This window comes from Lepidochelys kempii, chromosome 8 (assembly GCF_965140285.1).
Source record: "Lepidochelys kempii isolate rLepKem1 chromosome 8, rLepKem1.hap1, whole genome shotgun sequence".
Lineage (NCBI taxonomy): Eukaryota > Metazoa > Chordata > Testudines > Cheloniidae > Lepidochelys > Lepidochelys kempii.
In genome coordinates, this window is record NC_136387.1 from 66728474 (window position 1) to 66748476 (window position 20003).

The following is a 20003-nucleotide window of genomic DNA, read 5'->3' on the forward strand; positions in this document are numbered from 1 at the left end:
TGAATGTTAAGTGTTAGCATGTTTTCCGGTCTCACTCAGTTTTCTTTCATAACCATGTTTAGACTACTGTATTTTTAGACCTGTTTATCAATCAATTTGGTGTAATTTCTCTTTCAGCGATGGCTGGATATTTTGAAGTGGGTATTGATGATAATTTATTCCATACTGTGTAGGCATGTGAAAAATTAGAGTGTGTCCCTCTGACAGAGTAGTGCTGAGCTGCTTAAATAACCTATGGCATTACCTCCAGTCTCTCTCACCCTTAATCTAGGGCAATGTGATGGCTGGGAGAAACTCAGGTTGCTGAAGCTTGAGGGGGCTGATGCTATGTAACACTTTCTAACATGGTTTGGAAAGTGACTGAGTTTTATGTGGGTGGTTAAGGACAGTATGGGCTATTCATTTGATTTCTCTCCTGACAGGTAAGGCTCAAGGAGCACAGGTAGTACTCACTATCTGGAATTACAATTATTCTAGAGTGGCAGTATTTCACAATATGATGTTGGCAAAAAGACTTAACACATGAAGCTCTGGTGGTATGAGGGTTTTGTCATGTGCGATATCTGAGAAGCTGATAGTACAGAACTCTGAGAAATGGATTTGTTCAGAGACTAAGGCTTTGGAGAAGATAATGGAGATTCTGATCCTGGAATAGTTATTTGTATGGTTGATGGAGAGGAGATTATCTGAATGACAAGGGAGGATAACAAGACAAGTATGTGACGGTCCCCTGGGTTGATCAGGTAGCAGTGAATTAGTCCCAGTGAGGCTAATGTTCAGTAAGTCACTAGGAAAGAAAAGGCTTTACCAAGAAGACTGAGGGGCAGCCCAAGGCCATTAAAGCAAAGACTGGTGGAAGAGTAAAGTTGGGAAGTAGAATGCAGCGATGTGCTGAAGAGAGCTCTCGGGCACTCATAGTTGTCCTTTGGAAGGTTTCTGCTGCTGATTGAAATGAGAATTGGGATGATTTCTCTGTTTATGGTTTCATCCCCTTTCTGTATGTTGCTAATTCATCCCAGCAGGAGAAGGCATCCCTGGGACTCTTAGAAGACTAAAAACGAGTAATATTTTTCCTTTAGAGTGCACCAAATTGCCAGTTACATTTTTAAATATATTCTGAAGGTGGATTATCTTCACACCAATCTACAAGGGTGTGTGTGTGAGAGAGGGAGAGAGAGTATCACTCTGTTGTATACTATATACTCGGTACATTCTTCAGGAACAAAATATTCCGAGAGGCTGCAGTTTAATATGTTTATCAATTGATATTACTTCTTTCTTTTGTTGTGGGTATTAGAGGGCATGCTTGTCTAAATGAGTACATTAGAAACATGGCTCATTACTTCTCTTTGTCAGAACATGCACTATTACTACATAGAGCTCACAGAGTAAGGGAGAAATGTGAGAGCCCCTTTTAAAAACACTGACCTCATGTCACTGGTAAAATGTTCTGTAATCATATGACATACTATATAGGACGTAGAGCAGGGGGACTTACTGTTGGACACCTCACAGTGGAGATGCTCTAACACCCTATTAAACAGTTTCATACTAAGTCTTCCTGAAGTCAAGGGAGATGGCCTACCTTAGCATAACATTGAGGTTATCCTGGAGGAACTTTCCACCTGTGTTAGTCTGGACTCTTCCCTAATAGAGGGAATTGTAAAGGAATTGACTAGTTACTTTGCTGTTGGTGGAGGGGGCATATGTAATAAATCCCAGATTCTATCTCCCACTCCCCCTCATAGAGCAATGCATACAAATAATTGTTTTCACCATTAGTCTGAATTTTTGAGGGGTATTCTTTCATGTGCTATGATTCTTGCTCTTCTGTTTGTATCAATACATCATCCTTCTAAGAAACTGAGTATGACATTCACACTTGCCCATGTTCTGGGATATCATTGTTACTACCACAGACCATAGCCATCAGCTTATTCTAGACTGGGAAGTAGAAGGGAAAAAGAAAAATCCTTTCAAGCACCAAAAAGCTACCGCATCAACACTGATGTCTGTTCTCAAACCATTAAAATAGTTCCTGAGTGCTGCCCGTTGATAGAGGTTTTTACTTGGTGAAAAATACTTGTAAAGCATACATGATGTTACGACCACTGCTTCTCTGTATAATAAGTAAAAAAAATAAGAATTTCCCAATCTATGTCACTGAAATTCCAAATCCACTGCACTCAACACTTGGTATTTTTATCAACCATTTTATTGAAGATGTATCAGAAGAATTAGAGATGGTTCTACTCTTTCCTAGAGCATTGGGGTATTTGGGCCAATCTCAGCTAAAAATATACTCCATAACAAATACAACTCAAACTAAGGTTCTCAACCTTGGCACATTCATTTGTACTCTGAGCAGAATTTGTGCTTACTGCTCACGTCTCAAGCCGCAGAGAAGATCTGTTTAGAAAGAAGGATATCTGGGCTGAAGAAAGGGCTCAAATCCTGAGCTAAAAAGGATACCTGAGGTAAAATAGGCTCAATCCTAGAAACACAACGATGAACAACTTTACTTATGTGAGTAGTCCCATTGTATAAGTACATGTTTGCAGGCTTGGGCCAAAGTGTGCGGTAGGCGTATAGCCTCGACAGTTCCACAGCACCAGAATGCAAAATACTAATTATTTGCTTTAAAGGTGAAAGCTCCTCTAAGGGTTTTGCCCCCCTTCCTGCTGCTTAGGGTTGATGGAGATGCCTTGGAAATGGAAGGATGTGGAAATTTGGATTTATGATGCCAGAAAGTTAAGATCCTTACATAGGCGGTGAGTTATATGGGCCCATGGTGCCCATGCTCCATCAATATTTAGGAAAGTGGCCCCAGCTCCACCAATGTTTGGGCTTTCCGTGCTTTGGGGGGCCCCCACACTTCAGGGGGAATGTGGGGTCCATGGCAGCCTGAGTGGATAGCAGGGGGCCTGGCAGCAGTGAGCAACCTGGCCCCAGCCTGCCCCGCTCTGCCCTGCTGGCTCCCAGCATCGCTCGGGGGAGGGGGCAGAAGCCAGAAAGAGGTGGGCGGGGGCTTGGGGGAAGGGGTGAAATGCGGGCGGAGAAGGGGCGGGCTGGGGCTGGATCGCTTGCTGCTGCCAGTGCCAGGCCCCCTGCTAATCCCCCAGGCTGCCCTGGACCATGCGTCCCCTGAAGTGCGGGGCCCCCCAAAGTGCAGGGCCCGGGGCGGTTGACCCAGTCTGTCCTATGGACGGGACGGCTCTGCTTGGACCGTTCTGGGCACCACCAATAATTATACAAACCTGGCACCCATGGGTCCTTATTGTTATAGCAGGGAATAGAAAGAAGTACAGTTTTAAGAATAGTCGGCAAAAATGAAAGAGAGAAAAAAAAATGTTCCAGAATCAGAATACTTAGGGTGTTTACTATGTATCATGGCAGCGAACAGTGAACTGTGGCCACTGGGAGCTGTGGGCGGCTGTGCAAATGTAAACAAATTGTCTGGTGGCCCGCCAGCGGATTACCTCCATGGGCTGTGTGTGGCCTGTGGCCTGCAGGTTGCCCACAGCTGCTCTAAGCTATTATAGTACGTGTCAAATGCCAAATGTCTGAAAAACTACACAATACATATTTTGAAAATCATTAGCAAAGAACTACATTGAAGTCAAGAAACAGAATTCAACAAATTTCAGTTTAGAAAAGGAGACTTTTGGAAATTTGTGACTTGACATATGCTGTTGTAGTACCTCATATCACATTATCTCAGTCTCATCTGATGTGACATGTGACTACATAATTCACTGTAATATAATATGTTATGACTGGGCAGAATATTGATATGTGGAAAAGAGTTTTCAAACCCACAGCTAGTGATGAACTGTATTTTGTTTAGATAAGGATGTTTTGGGGTTTTTTCCTTGTTAAATCAGAAAACACAATGGATAATATATATATCAGGTTTTTATAACTTTTATTTAGCCACAGTTTTTGCCTGATTTGTTACTGTATCTTTAGTTAGCTTTTCATACTGTGATCACTTTACCTCCTTAAGTCATCAGGGTATGAACGACGTTATTTTTACCATTACATTGTTAATTGTCTTATATTGCATCTGATAAAGCATCAGTAACTAAACTAGAAATTTTGTTACATGATGATTTCCTGTCTGGAAATGACCTCTTGTCCAATCTGAGACAGTTGGGCTGTGTCTTTCTTCCTACAAATATTGGAGGCAGTATTTGACCATGACACTTCAGGGCATGGCCATACCCCTTCTGCCATCACACCAGATAAGTCCTTCCAATGCTGTATGGAAATACTAAATTTTTGTAGTGGATAATTTAACTGTATATAAATCTTGAAGAGACTATCAATCATGTAGCTGCTTGGGGTGACATCCTGGCCCCTTTGAAACTTAAATGGGGTCATGATTTCACCATTTGAGAACTTATTTCAGGTGGGTAAACTGGAGGAAATGTCAGTCACAGGAAGGAAATTACCAAATAACAAATTCCAGCTCTAGAACTTGTCCCATTTCCATTGAGAGACAAATAGGGTGCCGTGAACAGTAAGGAAAAATTAGTAGTGAGGGAGAGATAAAACGGAAGAAAAATTATCCCGCTTTTCAAAAATATATTGGTATTCATCTATTTTGGAACTACTGCTTGGAAGTATCTTCCTTCATGGGATGTTTCTGTAGAGGAGTGAAGGTCAAGCCTGGAGAAAGTATTAACGGATGACCAGGTTCCAGCTTTACAGTATTCCTCTCTTTTCATTTATGCCTTTTTCCTCACAGGAGGCCTCTGTGCAATGTGCTGAGTGGCCTATGATCCCTTCTAGAATCACTTAATCTGTGGCTGGATATACTTCAGTGACACGTGATACATCATGGCCAGAGGGCAGCAGAAGGGTGATAGAGGGGAGATACGTAAGCCCCAGGATGATGAGAGCCTTATTCCCTGTAGAGGGAAGAGAGGTTGCTATGGATTAATTAGAGCACCTGAAGCCAGTGAACTGATAAAAACCTCCCTGCTTCAATCAGACAGTTGGAGGAGTTGAAGCAGAGTGGTTTGGTTTTGGAGCAGAGAGCAGTTTGAAGGAGTACAGTTTGGAGGGAAGCAGAGGAGAGTTTGGAGAAGTGCTGTGGTGGACCAGAAGACCAGGACCCTAGGTAAAGGGAAACCTGGCTTGTGCAGAGCAGAGAGACTCCACAGACACAAGGGGTTGGGAGAAACCTGGCCCAAGCAGAGAGAGGGCAGGAAGCCCCACAAGCTGAAGGGACGGAGAGGGAAGTAGCCCAGGGGAAGGAATTGCTAGTTCAAGTGGTTTGTCGCTATCCCTAGGACCCCTGGGCTGGGACCCGAAGTAGAGGGCGGGCCTGGGTCCCTCCATCTCCACTATCCTTCTCTGGGATACTAGTGGGACAGTTAATACCCCAGATCAGGGGCAAGAAACGGCACCCTGAACCCCCCCACAAGAAGAGAAAGTGCGGGACCCATCATAGTGCTGGCAATTTGCCGCATACAGCATTTTGTCTTTCAAGAACCAAGATTTCAGAGACTCTTCTTGCCAAAGTTGTTGCAACCCAGAGGTATATTTTTATGTAAAGGAAATACTGTGAGAGCTTGTATTGCTGTGGGCAGATCTGATGTAGAGAAGATAGGCCTAATTCTTGATTTAGACAGAAGTGTTGATCTAAAGAACCTCTAATCTAGACCATTATGTGAGTTAAAAACAAACCTTGAAGAACTCACTTTCATGAAGTTGTTTAAAGCTGAGACATGATATGCAATGGAAGGAGCATCTTCGCAAGCAGGCTGGCTAACCTAGTGAGGAGGGCTTTAAACTAGGTTCACTGGGGGAAGGAGACCAAAGCCCTGAGGTAAGTGGGGACGTGGGATACCAGGAGGAAGCACGAGCAGGAGAGCTCGAGAGGGGAGGGCTCCTGCCTCATACTGAGAAAGAGGGACGAACAGTGAGTTATCTCAAGTGCCTATACACAAATGCAAGAAGCCTGGGAAACAAGCAGGGAGAACTGGAAGTCCTGATACAGTCAAGGAATTATGTTGTGATTGGAATAACAGAGACGTGGTGGGATAACTCACATGACTGGAGTACTGTCATGGATGGATATAAACTGTTCAGGAAGGACAGAAAAGGTGGGGGAGTTGCATAGTATGTAAGGGAGGAATATGACTGCTCAGAGCCCAGGTATGAAACTGTAGAAAAACCTGAGAGTCTCTGGATTAAGTTTAGAAGTGTGAGCAACAAGGGTGATGTCGTGGTGGGAGTCTGCTATAGACCACTGGACCAGGGGGATGAGGTGGACGAGGCTTTCTTCCGGCAACTCACGGAAGTTACTAGTTTGCAGGCCCCGGTTCTCATGGGAGACTTCAATCACCCTGATATCTGCTGGGAGAGCAATACAGCAGTGCACAGACAATCCAGGAAGTTTTTGGAAAGTGTAGGGGACAATTTCCTGCTGCAAATGCTGGAGGAACCAACTAGGGGCAGAGCTCTTCTTGACCTGCTGCTCACAAACCAGGAAGAATTAGTAGGGGAAGCAAAAGTGGATGGGAACCTGGGAGGCAGTGACCATGAGATGGTTGAGTTCAGAATCCTGACACAAAGAAGAAAGGAGAGCAGCAGAATACGGACCCTGGACTTCAGAAAAGCAGACTTTGACTCCCTCAGGGAGCTGATGGGTAGGATCCCCTGGGAGAATAACATGAAGGGGAAAGGAGTCCAGGAGAGCTGGCTGTATTTTAAAGAATCCTTATTGAGGTTACAGGGACAAACCATCCCAATGTGTAGAAAGAATAGTAAATATGGCAGGCGACCAGCTTGGCTTAACAGTGAAATCCTTGCTGATCTTGAACACAAAAAAGAAGCTTACAAGAAGTGGAAGACTGGACAAATGACCAGGGAAGAGTATAAAAATATTACTCAGGCTTGCAGGAGTGAAATCAGGAAGGCCAAATCACACTTGGAATTGCAGCTAGCAAGAGATGTTAAGAGTAACAAGAAGGGTTTCTTCAGGTATGTTAGCAACAAGAAGAAAGTCAAGGAAAGTGTGGGCCCCTTACTGAATGAGGGAGGCAACCTAGTGACAGAGGATGTGGAAAAAGCTAATGTACTCAATGCTTTTTTTGCTTCTGTCTTCACAAACAAGATAAGCTCCCAGACTACTACACTGGGCAGCACAGCATGGAGAGGAGGTGACCAGCCCTCTGTGGAGAAAGAAGTGGTTTGGGACTATTTAGAAAAGCTGGATGAGCACAAGTCCATGGGACCGGATGCGCTGCATCCAAGAGTGCTAAAGGAGTTGGCGGATGTGATTGCAGAGCCATTGGCTATTGCAGAGCCATTGGCCATTATCTTTGAAAACTCATGGCGATCGGGGGAGGTCCTGGACAGTTGGAAAAAGGCTAATGTAGTGCCGATCTTTAAAAAAGGGAAGAAGGAGAATCTGGGGAACTACAGGCCAGTCAGCCTCACCTCAGTCCCTGGAAAAATCATGGAGCAGGTCCTCAAGGAATCAATTCTGAAGCACTTAGAGGAAAGTGATCAGGAACAGTCAGCATGGATTCACCAAGGGCAAGTCATGCCTGACTAATGTAGTTGCCTTCTATGATGAGATAACTGGCTCTGTGGATGAGGGGAAAGCAGTGGACGTGTTATTCCTTGACGTTAACTTGCTGGCAACTATACTGTGGGACACTGTGTCTAAAGCTTTGCTAAAGTAATATGGGCTGGATGAATGGAGTATAAGGTGGATAGAAAGCTGGCTAGATCATCAGGCTCAACGGGTAGTGATCAATGGCTCCATGTCTCGTTGGCAGCCAGTATCAAGTAGAGTGCTCCAAGGGTTGGTCCTGGGGCCCGATTTGTTCAATATCTTCATTAATGACCTGGAGGATGGCATGGACTGCACCCTCAGCAAGTTTGTAGTTGACACTAAACTGGGAGGAGTGGTAGATATGCTGGAGGATAGGGATAGGATACAGAGGGCCTTAGACAAATTAGAGGATTGTGCCAAAAGAAATCTGATGAGGCTCAACAAGGAGAAATGCAGAGTCCTGCATTTAGGACAGAAGAATCCCATGCACCGCTACAGACTAGGGACCGAATGGCTAGGCAACAGTTCTGCAGAAAAGGACCTAGGGGTTACAGTGGACGAGAAGCTGGATATGAGTCAGCAGTGTGCCCTTGTTGCCAAGAAGGCCAATGGCATTTTGGGCTGTATAAGTAGGGGCATTGCCAGCAGATTGAGGGACATGATCGTTCCCCTCTATTCGACATTGGTGAGGCCTCATCTGGAGTACTGTGTCCAGTTTTGGGCCCCACACTACAAGAAGGATGTGGAAAAATTGGAAAAGGTCCAGCGGAGGGCAACAAAAATGATTAAGGGGTTGGAGCACATGACTTATGAGGAGAGGTTGAGGGAACTGGGAACTGCTTAGTCTGCGGAAAAGAAGAATGAGGGGGGATTAGATAGCTGCTTTCAACTACCTGAAAGAGGGTTCCAAAGAGGTTGGATCTAGACTGTTCTCAGTGGTAGCAGATGACAGAACGAGGAGTAATGGTTTCAAGTTGCGATAGGGGAGGTTTAGGTTGGATATTAGGAAAAACTTTTTTACTAGGAGGGCGATGAAGTACTGGAATGCGTTACCTAGGGAGGTGGTGGAATCTCCTTCCTTTGAAGTTTTTAAGGTCAGGCTTGACAAAGCCCTGGCTGGGATGATTTAGTTGAGGATTTGTCCTGCTTTGAGCAGGGGGTTGGATTAGATGACCTCCTGAGGTCCCTTCCAACCCTGATATTCTGTGATTCTATGATTTCTATGGCCCAAGTCTAGTCCATCCTGTAAGAAATTCAAAAAAAATACTTGGTTTTCTGGGGCTGATCTTTCTTCCTTGATACAAGTATTTGGGTTTTAAGCTTGAGCTTCTGGTGTATGAAGTTAAAAAAAAAAAAAAAAAAGAGAGAGATAATATTTGCCAATATGCTAATAATATGTTTAATTTGTAAAATTCTTGACTTTTACACATTAGATTTTTGCATTCTCTACTAACATGATAGTAGAGGCAACATTTTTTGTCTTACTGAGGACTGTAAAATAGGTAAAAAGAACGAGCAGTACGTGTGGCACCTTAGAGACTAACAAATTTACTTGAGCATAAGCTTTCATGGGCTATAGGCCACTTCATCAAATGCGTGCAGTGGAAAATACAGTAGGAAGATATATATATATATATATATATATATATATATATATATATATATACAGAGAATATGAAAAAATGGGGGTTGCCATACCAACTCTAAAGAGACTAATCGATTAAGGTGGGCTATTATCAGCAGTAGAAAAAAAACTTTTGTAGTGATAATCAGGATGGCCCATTTCAAACAGTTGACAAGAAGGTGTGAGGAACAGTAGGGGAAAAATTAGCATGGGGAAATAGTTTTTAGTTTGTGTAATGACGCATCCACTCCCAGTCTTTATTCAAGCCTAATTTAATGGTGTCCAGTTTGCAAATTAATTCCAGTTCTGCAGTTTCTCGTACGTCAAGAATTATAACATTCAAAAACCAGTCAGAGAACACTTCAACCTCTCTGGACACTCAGTTACAGACCTAAAAGTTGCAATTATTCAACAAAAAAAACTTCAAAAACAGACTCCAAAGAGAAACTGCAGAACTGGAGTAGCGTAACTTAGGTCGACTTACCCCGATAGTGTAGACAAGGCCTGAGTGTGTGAGGCTGATACTCTTGAAATACCTTCACAAACTGTATCCTTCTCTGAATCGAAATGTTGAAGAAAGAAGTAGCTTTTGTTAGGTGCTTAGTGTGTACTGTAAGTTATTCTTGAGAGTTTTTAATTCTTACATTATTATTTGCATGGCCTAAAAGACCCCTGTCAGAACTGTGCCTCATTGTGTTAGACTTTATACAATACACGTTAAGACACAGTCCTTTCCCATGAAGAGTTTACAATCTAAAAACACATTGCTCCACGGTGATTTTGATAGGATAATGATAATCTCCAAAATGAAATAATATAATATCTATATCTTCCTCCTCTAGGAGGTTAGTATACAGGACAATTGCATCACTGTATCTTGTACACATAGACAACAAGAGATATTAGTCAGATGGTGGAAAACAATGCTAAAAGTAAGGTCATTAACAAGCACAAAAACAGAGAAGTCTCATTTGCCTTTAAAATTCAGTGTCATTTTCAGCACACTCATATTCAGGAGATGCATTAAAAGACTGACCTTTCTGACACCACTGTATCAATACTAACTACTCAAGAGCTGCTTTGAATATTTTTCATAGGTGTTCACTCAGTAGTGAAGATACTGATGTTTTGATCTTTGCCTGTGTTACACATCACTGCAGTTCATCGCTATCAAATATCTTATTCTGGGAATTGCTTATAATATAGAAAAAGTGAAATTTCATCTTATCAGTATCTCCAGCTTTACCAGCCAGTTGTATGTCTCTGATAACACCTTGGGTACTACTTCCTTAGGTGTTTCAAATTCTTAAATTTTCTCCCCTTCCTTTACTCGATTTCCCCCCCCCCCCATTCTAATTCTTGTGTTAGTTTAGCAAACAAAGCACCAGAAGTATCCATAATCCTAAAGACCTCAGTGTGATAAGTAATTTGTTTTGTTAATAAAACATTTTATTAAGGGTTAATTTTATTTTCCCTTATCCACTGGTACAGATTTACACAAAGTTATCTAGAAACAAAGTATGTTCTTAGCATATCAATGATCTTGTTCTTTTAGCATTGTAGTAATCTAAATGTAATTTTTTTAAATGCTTGTGAGCTTTATATAGAACATAAAAATGAACAAGAATACTAATGCGCAGCAACAAAAACAAAACGAAAACTACAAAACCCTGTAATGGAGAACAATACACAGTCCAAACAAACTCCTTGAAATGGAAAGAGTTACAGAAGAAAAACTGAATGAAATGCTAAATAGTGTTTTTAAAAACCCTCAACAAAGTAACAATGCAACAAAATGATTAATGGAGTTTTTCTCAGCTAGTACTGCTTAAAGAGAAACAATGGGGAAGATAAACTAGTATATGATCATAACAAATAGTCCACATATGTTATAGATGTATTAGTTCTGTAGGTACATGTTTCCCACAAGCAAGCTGATATTTTAGTAGCATAACTAGAGGCCTGCCATTTTATTGGCTAAATTAATGTACAGAGACATCTGTAGGCATTAGGAAACTCATTCAAGGAACACTAGCTAAAAGAACAGTAAATATTCTATAATTAGTTTTGAAATGGCTTAAGTTACCTAATTTGTTGCTGGATAACTGTGACTCAACTCTGTCCAGCATACGCTGCTCGCATTTTCAAATGCGATGGTTCTCAGTCTGTGCTATATGGTCTTTGCTGATGATTCACAGAACGAAACATTTTGAGACTCAAGCAGTGAAGAATTGGAAGGAGAGGCAGATCCATGAGATGATTCTTGTCATATGAAGTGGTCCTCAGAATAGAAAGGAATAACTTCCCTGATGTGTGCAGCTATTTTCCCAGTTACTGTGGTCTCTAAGAAATGGCTTATACTATACATCTTTTGGGAACAGGCGTGGATAATAAAATGTTTTGTTTCATGGTGTGTGGCACAGACTGTGTCTCTTAGAGAAATATCAATGCAAAAATAGGCTCACAGTTTGTGGATTCAGATTCCCTGTTTAGATTTGGTGCACCGTATTCCCAAATTTCTTTAATTAAAAGCATATTATCAAATAATGTAATTTACTTTTCTCTAGATCCAACATAAGACCGGACAATGCAAATACAAATTTTCATGAGTTCAAAATGCACACCTTCACTCGTGTCACATCCTGCAAAGTCTGTCAAATGCTTCTGAGGTAAGTCTTATAGTGTAAAGTATTGACTTTAATTTAATTCAAGTACCTTGCTGGGAAAAAAGAGTATGGAAATGACATGCAGGGTGAGAGAACTGTTCAAGACAGACTATCTGTAAAACAAACCTAACCTATGTGTTTTTGTTTTGGTGCTGAAAATTTTTACCAGACCTCAAAATGAGAGCAGAAAGCCTATTTAAAATCTCATGCCCGCAACGTTGTGACTCATCACTACCAAGCGTCCTAGCACCACTCTCTCCCCTTCTATTTCCTGCTTCCAGCTCTTCAATTTTATATAGGTTGTAAATAGGGCTGTCAAATGATTAAAAAATTAATCACAATATATTGCAAGATTAAAAAAATAGTCACGATTAATCACAGCTTTAATCGCACTGTTCAACAATAATAGAATGCCATGTCTTTCAATATTTTTTGGATGTTTTCTACACTTTCAAATATATTTTAATTACAACACAGAATACAAAGTTTACAGTGCTCACTTTATATTATTTTTTATTACAAATATAGACACTGTAAAAAGATAATAGAAATAAAACAATATAAAATGAGATTTTACATGCTGATGACTGGTTCTGCTCGATAATGATCCAAAGCAGTGGGACAGACACACATTCATTTTCATCAACTGAGTTAGATGCCACCAACAGAAGGTTGATTTTCTCTTTTGGTGGTTTGGGTTCTGTAGTTTATGCATCAGAGTGTTGCTCTTTTACGACTTGTGACAGCATGTTCCACACCTCGTCCATCTCAGATTTTGGAAGGCACTTCAGATTCTTAAACCTTAGGTTGAGTGCTTTCGCTGTTAGCTATCTTTAGAAATTTCATATTGGTACCTTCTTTCTGTTTTGTCAAATCTGCAGTGAGAGTGTTCTTAAATTGAACAACATATCGTGGGTCATCATCCAAGACTGCTATAACACAAAATATATGGCAGAATGCAGGTAAAACACAGAGCAGGAGACAAACAATTCTCTCCCCAAGGACTTCAGTCACAAATTGATTTAATACATTATTTTTTTTAATGAGCATCATCAGCATGGAAGTATGTCCTCCTGGAATGATGGTCGAAGCATGTACCAATGAACTCCTTACTTCCCTAGTGGGTCAGACTTGGAATAAAAGCCATGGGTAGGCTTGAATCTAAACCCCCACTTGAAATTCAAAGGGGTTCAAAGTTGAGCTTATAATTTATGAGAGTTAGGGTATGTGAAAGTCTGGTCGAAAAGGGGACCTGGCCGTGTCCGTCAAGTGTACTGATTGGACACCAAAAGTCCACTTACTGTGGGGTGGGGGGAAGCACCAGGTTTTTCCTCCTACCTGCATACAACCTCCTTGTCAGGTTGCAGCAGCTCCCATCCCAGCCCTGGAGCAGAGTGAGCCCGGGGGGAGGGGGGAGTGGAGAAGGAATTAATGATGGGGGCAGGGCCTTGGGGAAAGAGGTTACTAGCAATTAGAAAGGTGGCAACTCTATCTATACTGCAGTTAAAAACCCATGGTTGGCCCTGTGCCAGGTGACATGGGCTTGTGGGGCTTGGGCTAATTAGTCTGTTTAATTGTGGTGTAAATGTTCAGGCTCGGGCTGGAGCCTAGGCTCTATGACCCTGCAAGGTGGGAGGCTTCCAGAGCAATTAAACACCCTCTTTGCCCAATCCCTCTGAGCCCAAGTCAGCTGGCACAGGCAAGCTGCGGGTGCCTAAAATCAGTGTAGGCATACTATTCCTCCAGGGGAGAGTGCATGGCTCTGTGAGGTGTGCTCAGTAGCTCTTAAAATTAATCAACGTATTTCCTTATACTTTTCTTTTTAATGGAAGCAATTTGTAGTCAATAATATAGGGAATAAAATCTTCTCTCCTGAAAAAATAAATCCCCCAAAATGAATCCTGTCCTATTATGCATGTTCATTATACATTCCTATTGAAATCCAGTGGAGTGTGGCTCAATGATAGTATAGGGCACTGTAGTATTTATACTTGGTACAATTTTGGCATGTACCATGCCAAACCCCGTTTTGTGCCCAATTGAAATGAAGTATGTTATTCTACCAGTAATCCAGGAGAACTGTCTGGCTCTAAATGGCTTGAAGTTATGAAAAGGAGACTGGAGTTGCATGTTACCCATGATCTGTTGCTCTTCCTCAAGCTTTTAGGCACAATCATTGTACAGCACAGCAAATGACTTCTAATGCCATCTACAGTATTTTTAAAATTTTTCTTTATGCTAATTATTTCACATATGCAGATTTTTATCACTTAATAGATCACTATCTAATTTTACTTTACAGAGGAACATTTTATCAAGGCTATTTATGTTCCAAGTGTGGCGCTGGAGCGCACAAAGAATGTTTAGGGAGATTAGACAATTGTGGCAGAGCTAATTCAGGTGGTAAGTCATTTTTATTGTTGGAATACTGTTTTTAATTAGAACATAAAACTTGCTGGATATAATTAAGGTTTAATTTACTTCTAATTTGTGTTTATTGTAACATGCATGCTTTTGAAACTACCATTTATAAGCACAATTAGAATTGCATTTAAAATTCATAGTGACTTTTATTCTTGCTAAACTGAAATGTAAGAGAGGAAGGGAGTGAGAATTGCTGTAGGACATAGCAGATTCCTTAGCCTGTGTTGCTGTACATTAACAGATTGTTCTGGTTTTAATCATGAACTGCTCATAAGGAACATCTGTTATAAAGAAAACCATCATTTGACACGCCCCTCCCCCAAGTGTCTCCATTGCAATCTTCCTCTTTTGCTCTCAACATCTTGAGCTATTTGTTTGTGCTGCCTCATCTTCCTCTCCCTGTTAATTCTCTCTTCGATCTCTTTGGTTTCCATGGTTCCCACACACTCCACTCAAAATGTTCTCACAAATGTAATTGATGGCTTACTACTGTCCACATCTAAGGACCTCATTTCTGTTCTCATTCCACCTGGTGACTCCTTCCCCATTGGTTTTCTCCCCACTCTAGGCTTTTCTGAATCTCTTTCTACCTCTCTAATCATTCTTTCAGTGTATCTGTCTGAGGCTCTCCCTTCTTCCTCTCTCTGTTCAGATCCTGCAGAGCTTCGTCCTCCTCTTTCCACTTTCATCTTATCCCTGGTACCTCATCCACTCTTGTGACTTAAGCTACTGCCTCTCTCCTACAACTCCCAAGCTCTCCCTTCCTCTGACCTCTTCTCTCTCTCTTTAGTATTGCATCTCTGTTTATCTGTCTGATATCTGCTCCTGGATGGCCTACTGCTAACTAAAACAATCAAACGTAACTAAAAACTGAAATAAACAATGTATATAATCAGTTTGCCATAAGAGATCTATACTCCCTAGGAACAGCTTCCTCTATTTCCACTTTCTTCCCCACTCCCACCTTTACCTGTTATCATTTTGCTCATATTTTTATCTTAATTAGATTACAAGCACCGTAAGGGGAGAGACGTCATGTTTCAATTTGTTTGGAAAGTATTATATATATACATGGTGCAATCTAAAGCAACAATAATAGTCATAAATGTTTAGTTAACTCAGGTTCTCAGATTTCTCCTCAATTCTCCTGAATATACACTGAAGTAATGCTGTTCAGTTGCTGGAGGCAAAATAATCACACACATGCTACTTCATGAATTAATGAACTGAATAAATTTTCATTTTACAACACCCAAAGATACAGTATGTTCTTTTGGATTTTATTTAAAATGTTTTACCCTGAGTTTTTAAAAATAGAAGTACCATATGACTCTGGCATGAATCAGTAGTTGCTCAACACACTTCAGTGCAATTGGATGATGTAATTATTGCATATTGCTTTATTTTGGTTTATTCTGATCGTTTAATTTTTTTCTGTGCATGTACACTTTTCTTTTTCATTTGTCCTTTCCTTGCCTATATGAAGGCTCCCATGTTTCTGTATTTGCTGTAGAATCTACAAACTTGTTAAAACAAAAGTGCCCCGCCCACACTAATCAGAAAATGTGTTTTAAAACTGATCACTAAGGAGCAGGCTGTGACTTCTTTTCAGTCTTCTATTTCTGCTATATCCTTTTTGGGATGGGGTGACACGAATTCAAAACAATAGTCCAGGTGAGGGTGTGTCATTAATTTATGTACTGGCATTCTAATATTTCAGTATTTTCTCTCTCCTTTTTAATATAGTTTAACATTTTGTTTCCTTTTAGACCACTGAGCAGATGTTTTCACTGAGCTGTCTGAAATGATGCCTAGAACTTTACCTGAGTGGTTTAGGGCCTTTTGTAGTGCATTCTAAGCCTGTTACTGAAAATTCAAAACACAGACTTCTAGAGACAGATGAAACCTTAAGAATGACAAATTTAATAAGTGTCAGATTTAGGTGATACACTGATAAGGGAGATGTGACTAAATCTAAAAATAAATTTCTACTTTGTCAAGCAATGACTTATAGACAGACATATGCCAGTTCTTTAGATGTCTTGTTTCAAAGGAGGCCAATTCAATATTTGAAATGATAAAAGTTCTCTGGTAATCAGTTAAATTGCTGAATGGTATAAAATGTCCAAATTCAGCCCTGGCTTTTCTTATTTTTGTTCTTGCTCCTACTTCACTGAACATCTCTTGTAGAAGTCCTGTGGCTGTGTTCACTTCCTCCGCTATCACTTATCCTTTCTTCCTTCAGTGCTGCTTTGTTCATGCCCAAGCAATCCTTCATTTCTTCTGTCATTCACTTCCAATCCCCACCAGCTCTTCTCTACTGTTAAAACTCTGATCAAATCCTCATCCCTGCCTCCCCTTTCGGCTCATATTCTGACAGACTCCTTCAGTGGCGTTGAATAGTTGTAACAAAGCACAGATTTTAACAAATATGTATATATTTTCATTACATCTTTTGTGAAGATGCATCCAACTTTGTCCAAATCAAAAACTTAGGTTTCTCAAAATATATTGTCCACACTGCTTGTGCTCACTAGCCTGAACTCTCCATCACTATATCACAGGCTGGTATTTCTTCCCCCTCTACCTTCTTCCCCTCCTTTACTGTCCTCCTTTTCACCAGCATCTGAAGTTAAGCTCTCCAAACATCTTTCCACTTCCAGTCCCTGAGCCTGTCCCTGTCACGCATGCAGTGCTGCTCAGAACAGAGGATAGAAGGGCCATTTCACCTTGATTTCCTGCCTGGTAATGTGGGCTCTTCCTATCACCAGAGGAAAGTGATGCTATATGGATGCAGTGAAGAGCGGGATCTAGGGCAGCAGCACTCCTTGGGGCCAGGGAGCAGGAGAGCAGGGAGGGATTCTCCCTGTGCTTTTTGAAGAGATGGGGAAAAGCTGTGCCACCTCATGTTCCCCCTTTCATTGTGCACACCTAATAGGAGTCAGCTCTGTGGGCCTTACAGTTTCTTGATCCCAGTGTTCTTCTCAGGACTACCCTAGAATGCCAATAACTGAGCTTGATTCCATTTTAATAATCTAAATCAGGGGAAATACCAATCTACTTTATTACATTATCATACTTCAAGCAGACCACCCCTTTTGCTATATCCTTCCCATTAAAATAGGATTGAGTGTCTCAGACAATTGTTTCCTGGTTGCATAGACAATATAATCTTTCAATGAGATAAATCCCTGAGCATAGGCATATTAGAAATATTTAATAAATAAAGTAAAATCCATGACAACCTCTTGTTTATAGATGTCTCCAGGTTCTCCAGAGAATGGATGTTAGAATTATCTTATATTCAGACATAGATAAATAGGAAAAAACTGGCATTTTTACACTGTGCTGTAGCTAGGCAGATCTGAGCACCCCAAATTTGCTACTCGAACAACTGGAACATTTCACACTGTCATCTTTTAGCAAACAAATGGTTTCAGGAGAATTCCTCTTCCACATGAGCTCTGATTAAAACACAATTTTAATGTATATTACTTAATAAAAATCTGTTGTCATTTGCTCCCCCACCAGACCAAACAAAACCACAAAACAAGTTAGCCTCTGCTTGATTCCTTTTTCATTTAAATTCCACTATTTCAGATAGTTCTGCCTGAGAAAGAGCCAAATGGACTGAGATGAAAAGGATATATAGCTTTCATATGCATGGATAGTATGTGATTACTTGTTTAAAAAATGGTTTCAGAGTAACAGCCGTGTTAGTCTGTCTTTGCAAAAAGAAAAGGAGTACTAAGGTGCACAAGTACTCCTTTTGTTTAAAAAATGTTACAGAAGTGTATGAACTGTAAACGAAAGAAGCTACTTTTTTATTATAACATATTTGTTGAAAAGTACACGTGCTCCTTGTGTAGATTTTCGTATGTTGCAGCACGTAATTTTTACCTTATATGAGACTATTCATAATCAAGATGTGTTTTTGACGTGATATAAAACCAACAGCTTTCCCTATTTACCTTTCCCTGGCTTGTTCAGTAGCTACAGATTTGCTGGCTGTCTTCCAAAGCCACCATAGCATTGACCAACAAATGTTCAAGTCCCAGAATGCTCATTGGAGAGTTGCTGTTTCTTATTTAACTTAAATAATATTGTTCAGCCTTTGTTGAACTAATCATCCTTACTGAGCTTGAATAACAATCACTGTGGGATCAGGGTGCTTTGGGGCAAAGTCCTGTCCTGGGCAACTGCTTGTGATACTCTCATAACACCTCACTATATACAATGTAAGGTCATAGAGTCCATATGCCCTCACTGTGAGCCATAAGGAACAGATAGCCTCATTCCTCCTTTTCAAGTGGTCTACTTTACATTTTCTACATTTAAAAAATAAAAGTTAAAATATTTTAAAAAGAAGACTGGTATTCCCCTATTATATCCCCATATTTCACTGTTCATTTAGTTAGCACGTAAGCAGTTGCTCTGCTATATAACTGAAGATTAAGCTATTCCCACTTAGACTCTTAGACGTTAAGAGGGACCATTGTGATCATCTAGTCTGACCTCTTGCACATCACAGGCCACATAATCTCACCCACCCACTCCTGTAATAGATCCGTAATCTCGGGCAGAGTTACTGAAATCCTCAAATCATGATTTAAGGACTCCAAGTTACAGAGAATCCACCGTTTACTCTAATTTAAACCAGCAAGTGTCCCATTTCCCATGTTGCAGAGGAAAGTGGAAACCTCCCAAGGTCTCCACCAAGCTGACCTGAGGGGAAATTACTTCCAAACCCCAAATATGGCAGTCAGTCAGCTGTTGAGCATGTTGGCGAAAACCATCAGCCAAACACCCAGAAAAGAGTTCACGGTAGTAACTCAGAGCCCTCCTCATCTAGTGTCCCATCTCTGGCAATTGGAAATATTTGCTACTAGCAGTCACAAATGTGCTACATACCATTCTAGCCAATCTCATCATACCATTCCCTCCATAAAATGATCAAGCTCAGTCTTTGAAACAAATTAAGTCTTTTGCCCCTACTACTTCCCTTGGCAGGCTATTCCAGAACTTCACTACACTGATGGTTGGAAACCTTCATCTAATTTCAAGCCTAAACTTGTTCATGGCCAGTTTATATCCATGTATTCTTGTGCCAACATTGGTCCTTAACGTAAATAACTCCTCTCCCTCCTTGGCGTTTATCCTTCTAATGTATTATAGAGAGCAGTTGTATCTCCAGTTTTCATTTGTTTAGGGTAAATGAATCCAAGCTTCTTAAGTCTCCTCTTCTAGGGTAGGTTCTCTAATCTCCTAGTAGTCCTTTTCTGCACCTGTTCCAGTTGGAATTAATCTTTCTTAAACACAGGAGACCAGAATTTCACACAATATTCCAGATAAGATCTCACCAGTGCTTTGTATAATGGTAATAACACTTTTCCTATCTCTATTGGAAACACTTGGCTTGATGCATCCTAGGATTGCATTAGCCTTTTTCATGGCCACGTCACATTGGCAGCTCCTAGTCATCCTGTGATCAACCAATACACCCAAGCCTTTCTCCTTCTCTGTCACTTCCAACTGATTATGTCCCGAACTTATAGCAAAACTTCTTATTTGCACTATTAAATTTCATCCCATTTCTATTGTCCAGTTTTTCAGAATCTTGTATGAAATTCCAGTCCATCTCCATATTGGTAATACCTCCCAACTTTGTATCATCAGCAAGTTTTATTAGTACACTCTCACTTTTTGTGCTTGGGTC

At 40.8% G+C, this 20003-nt stretch overlaps 1 protein-coding gene across 8 annotated transcripts in view; it reads left to right on the top strand.

Moving 5' to 3' along the window:
• Nucleotides 1–20003, top strand: part of VAV3 (vav guanine nucleotide exchange factor 3) — a 248586-nt gene that overhangs the window by 150601 nt on the left and 77982 nt on the right. For all 8 annotated transcript variants that reach the window (XR_012160359.1, XR_012160360.1, XM_073356846.1 and 5 more), the window contains 2 exons: nucleotides 11765–11866; nucleotides 14166–14266. Coding sequence is in view for 6 of the 8 variants with exons in the window: in XM_073356846.1 (XP_073212947.1) it covers nucleotides 11765–11866; nucleotides 14166–14266 (203 nt within the window). In the remaining 2 variants the exon portion in view is untranslated. The remainder of the gene's footprint in view (nucleotides 1–11764; nucleotides 11867–14165; nucleotides 14267–20003) is intronic.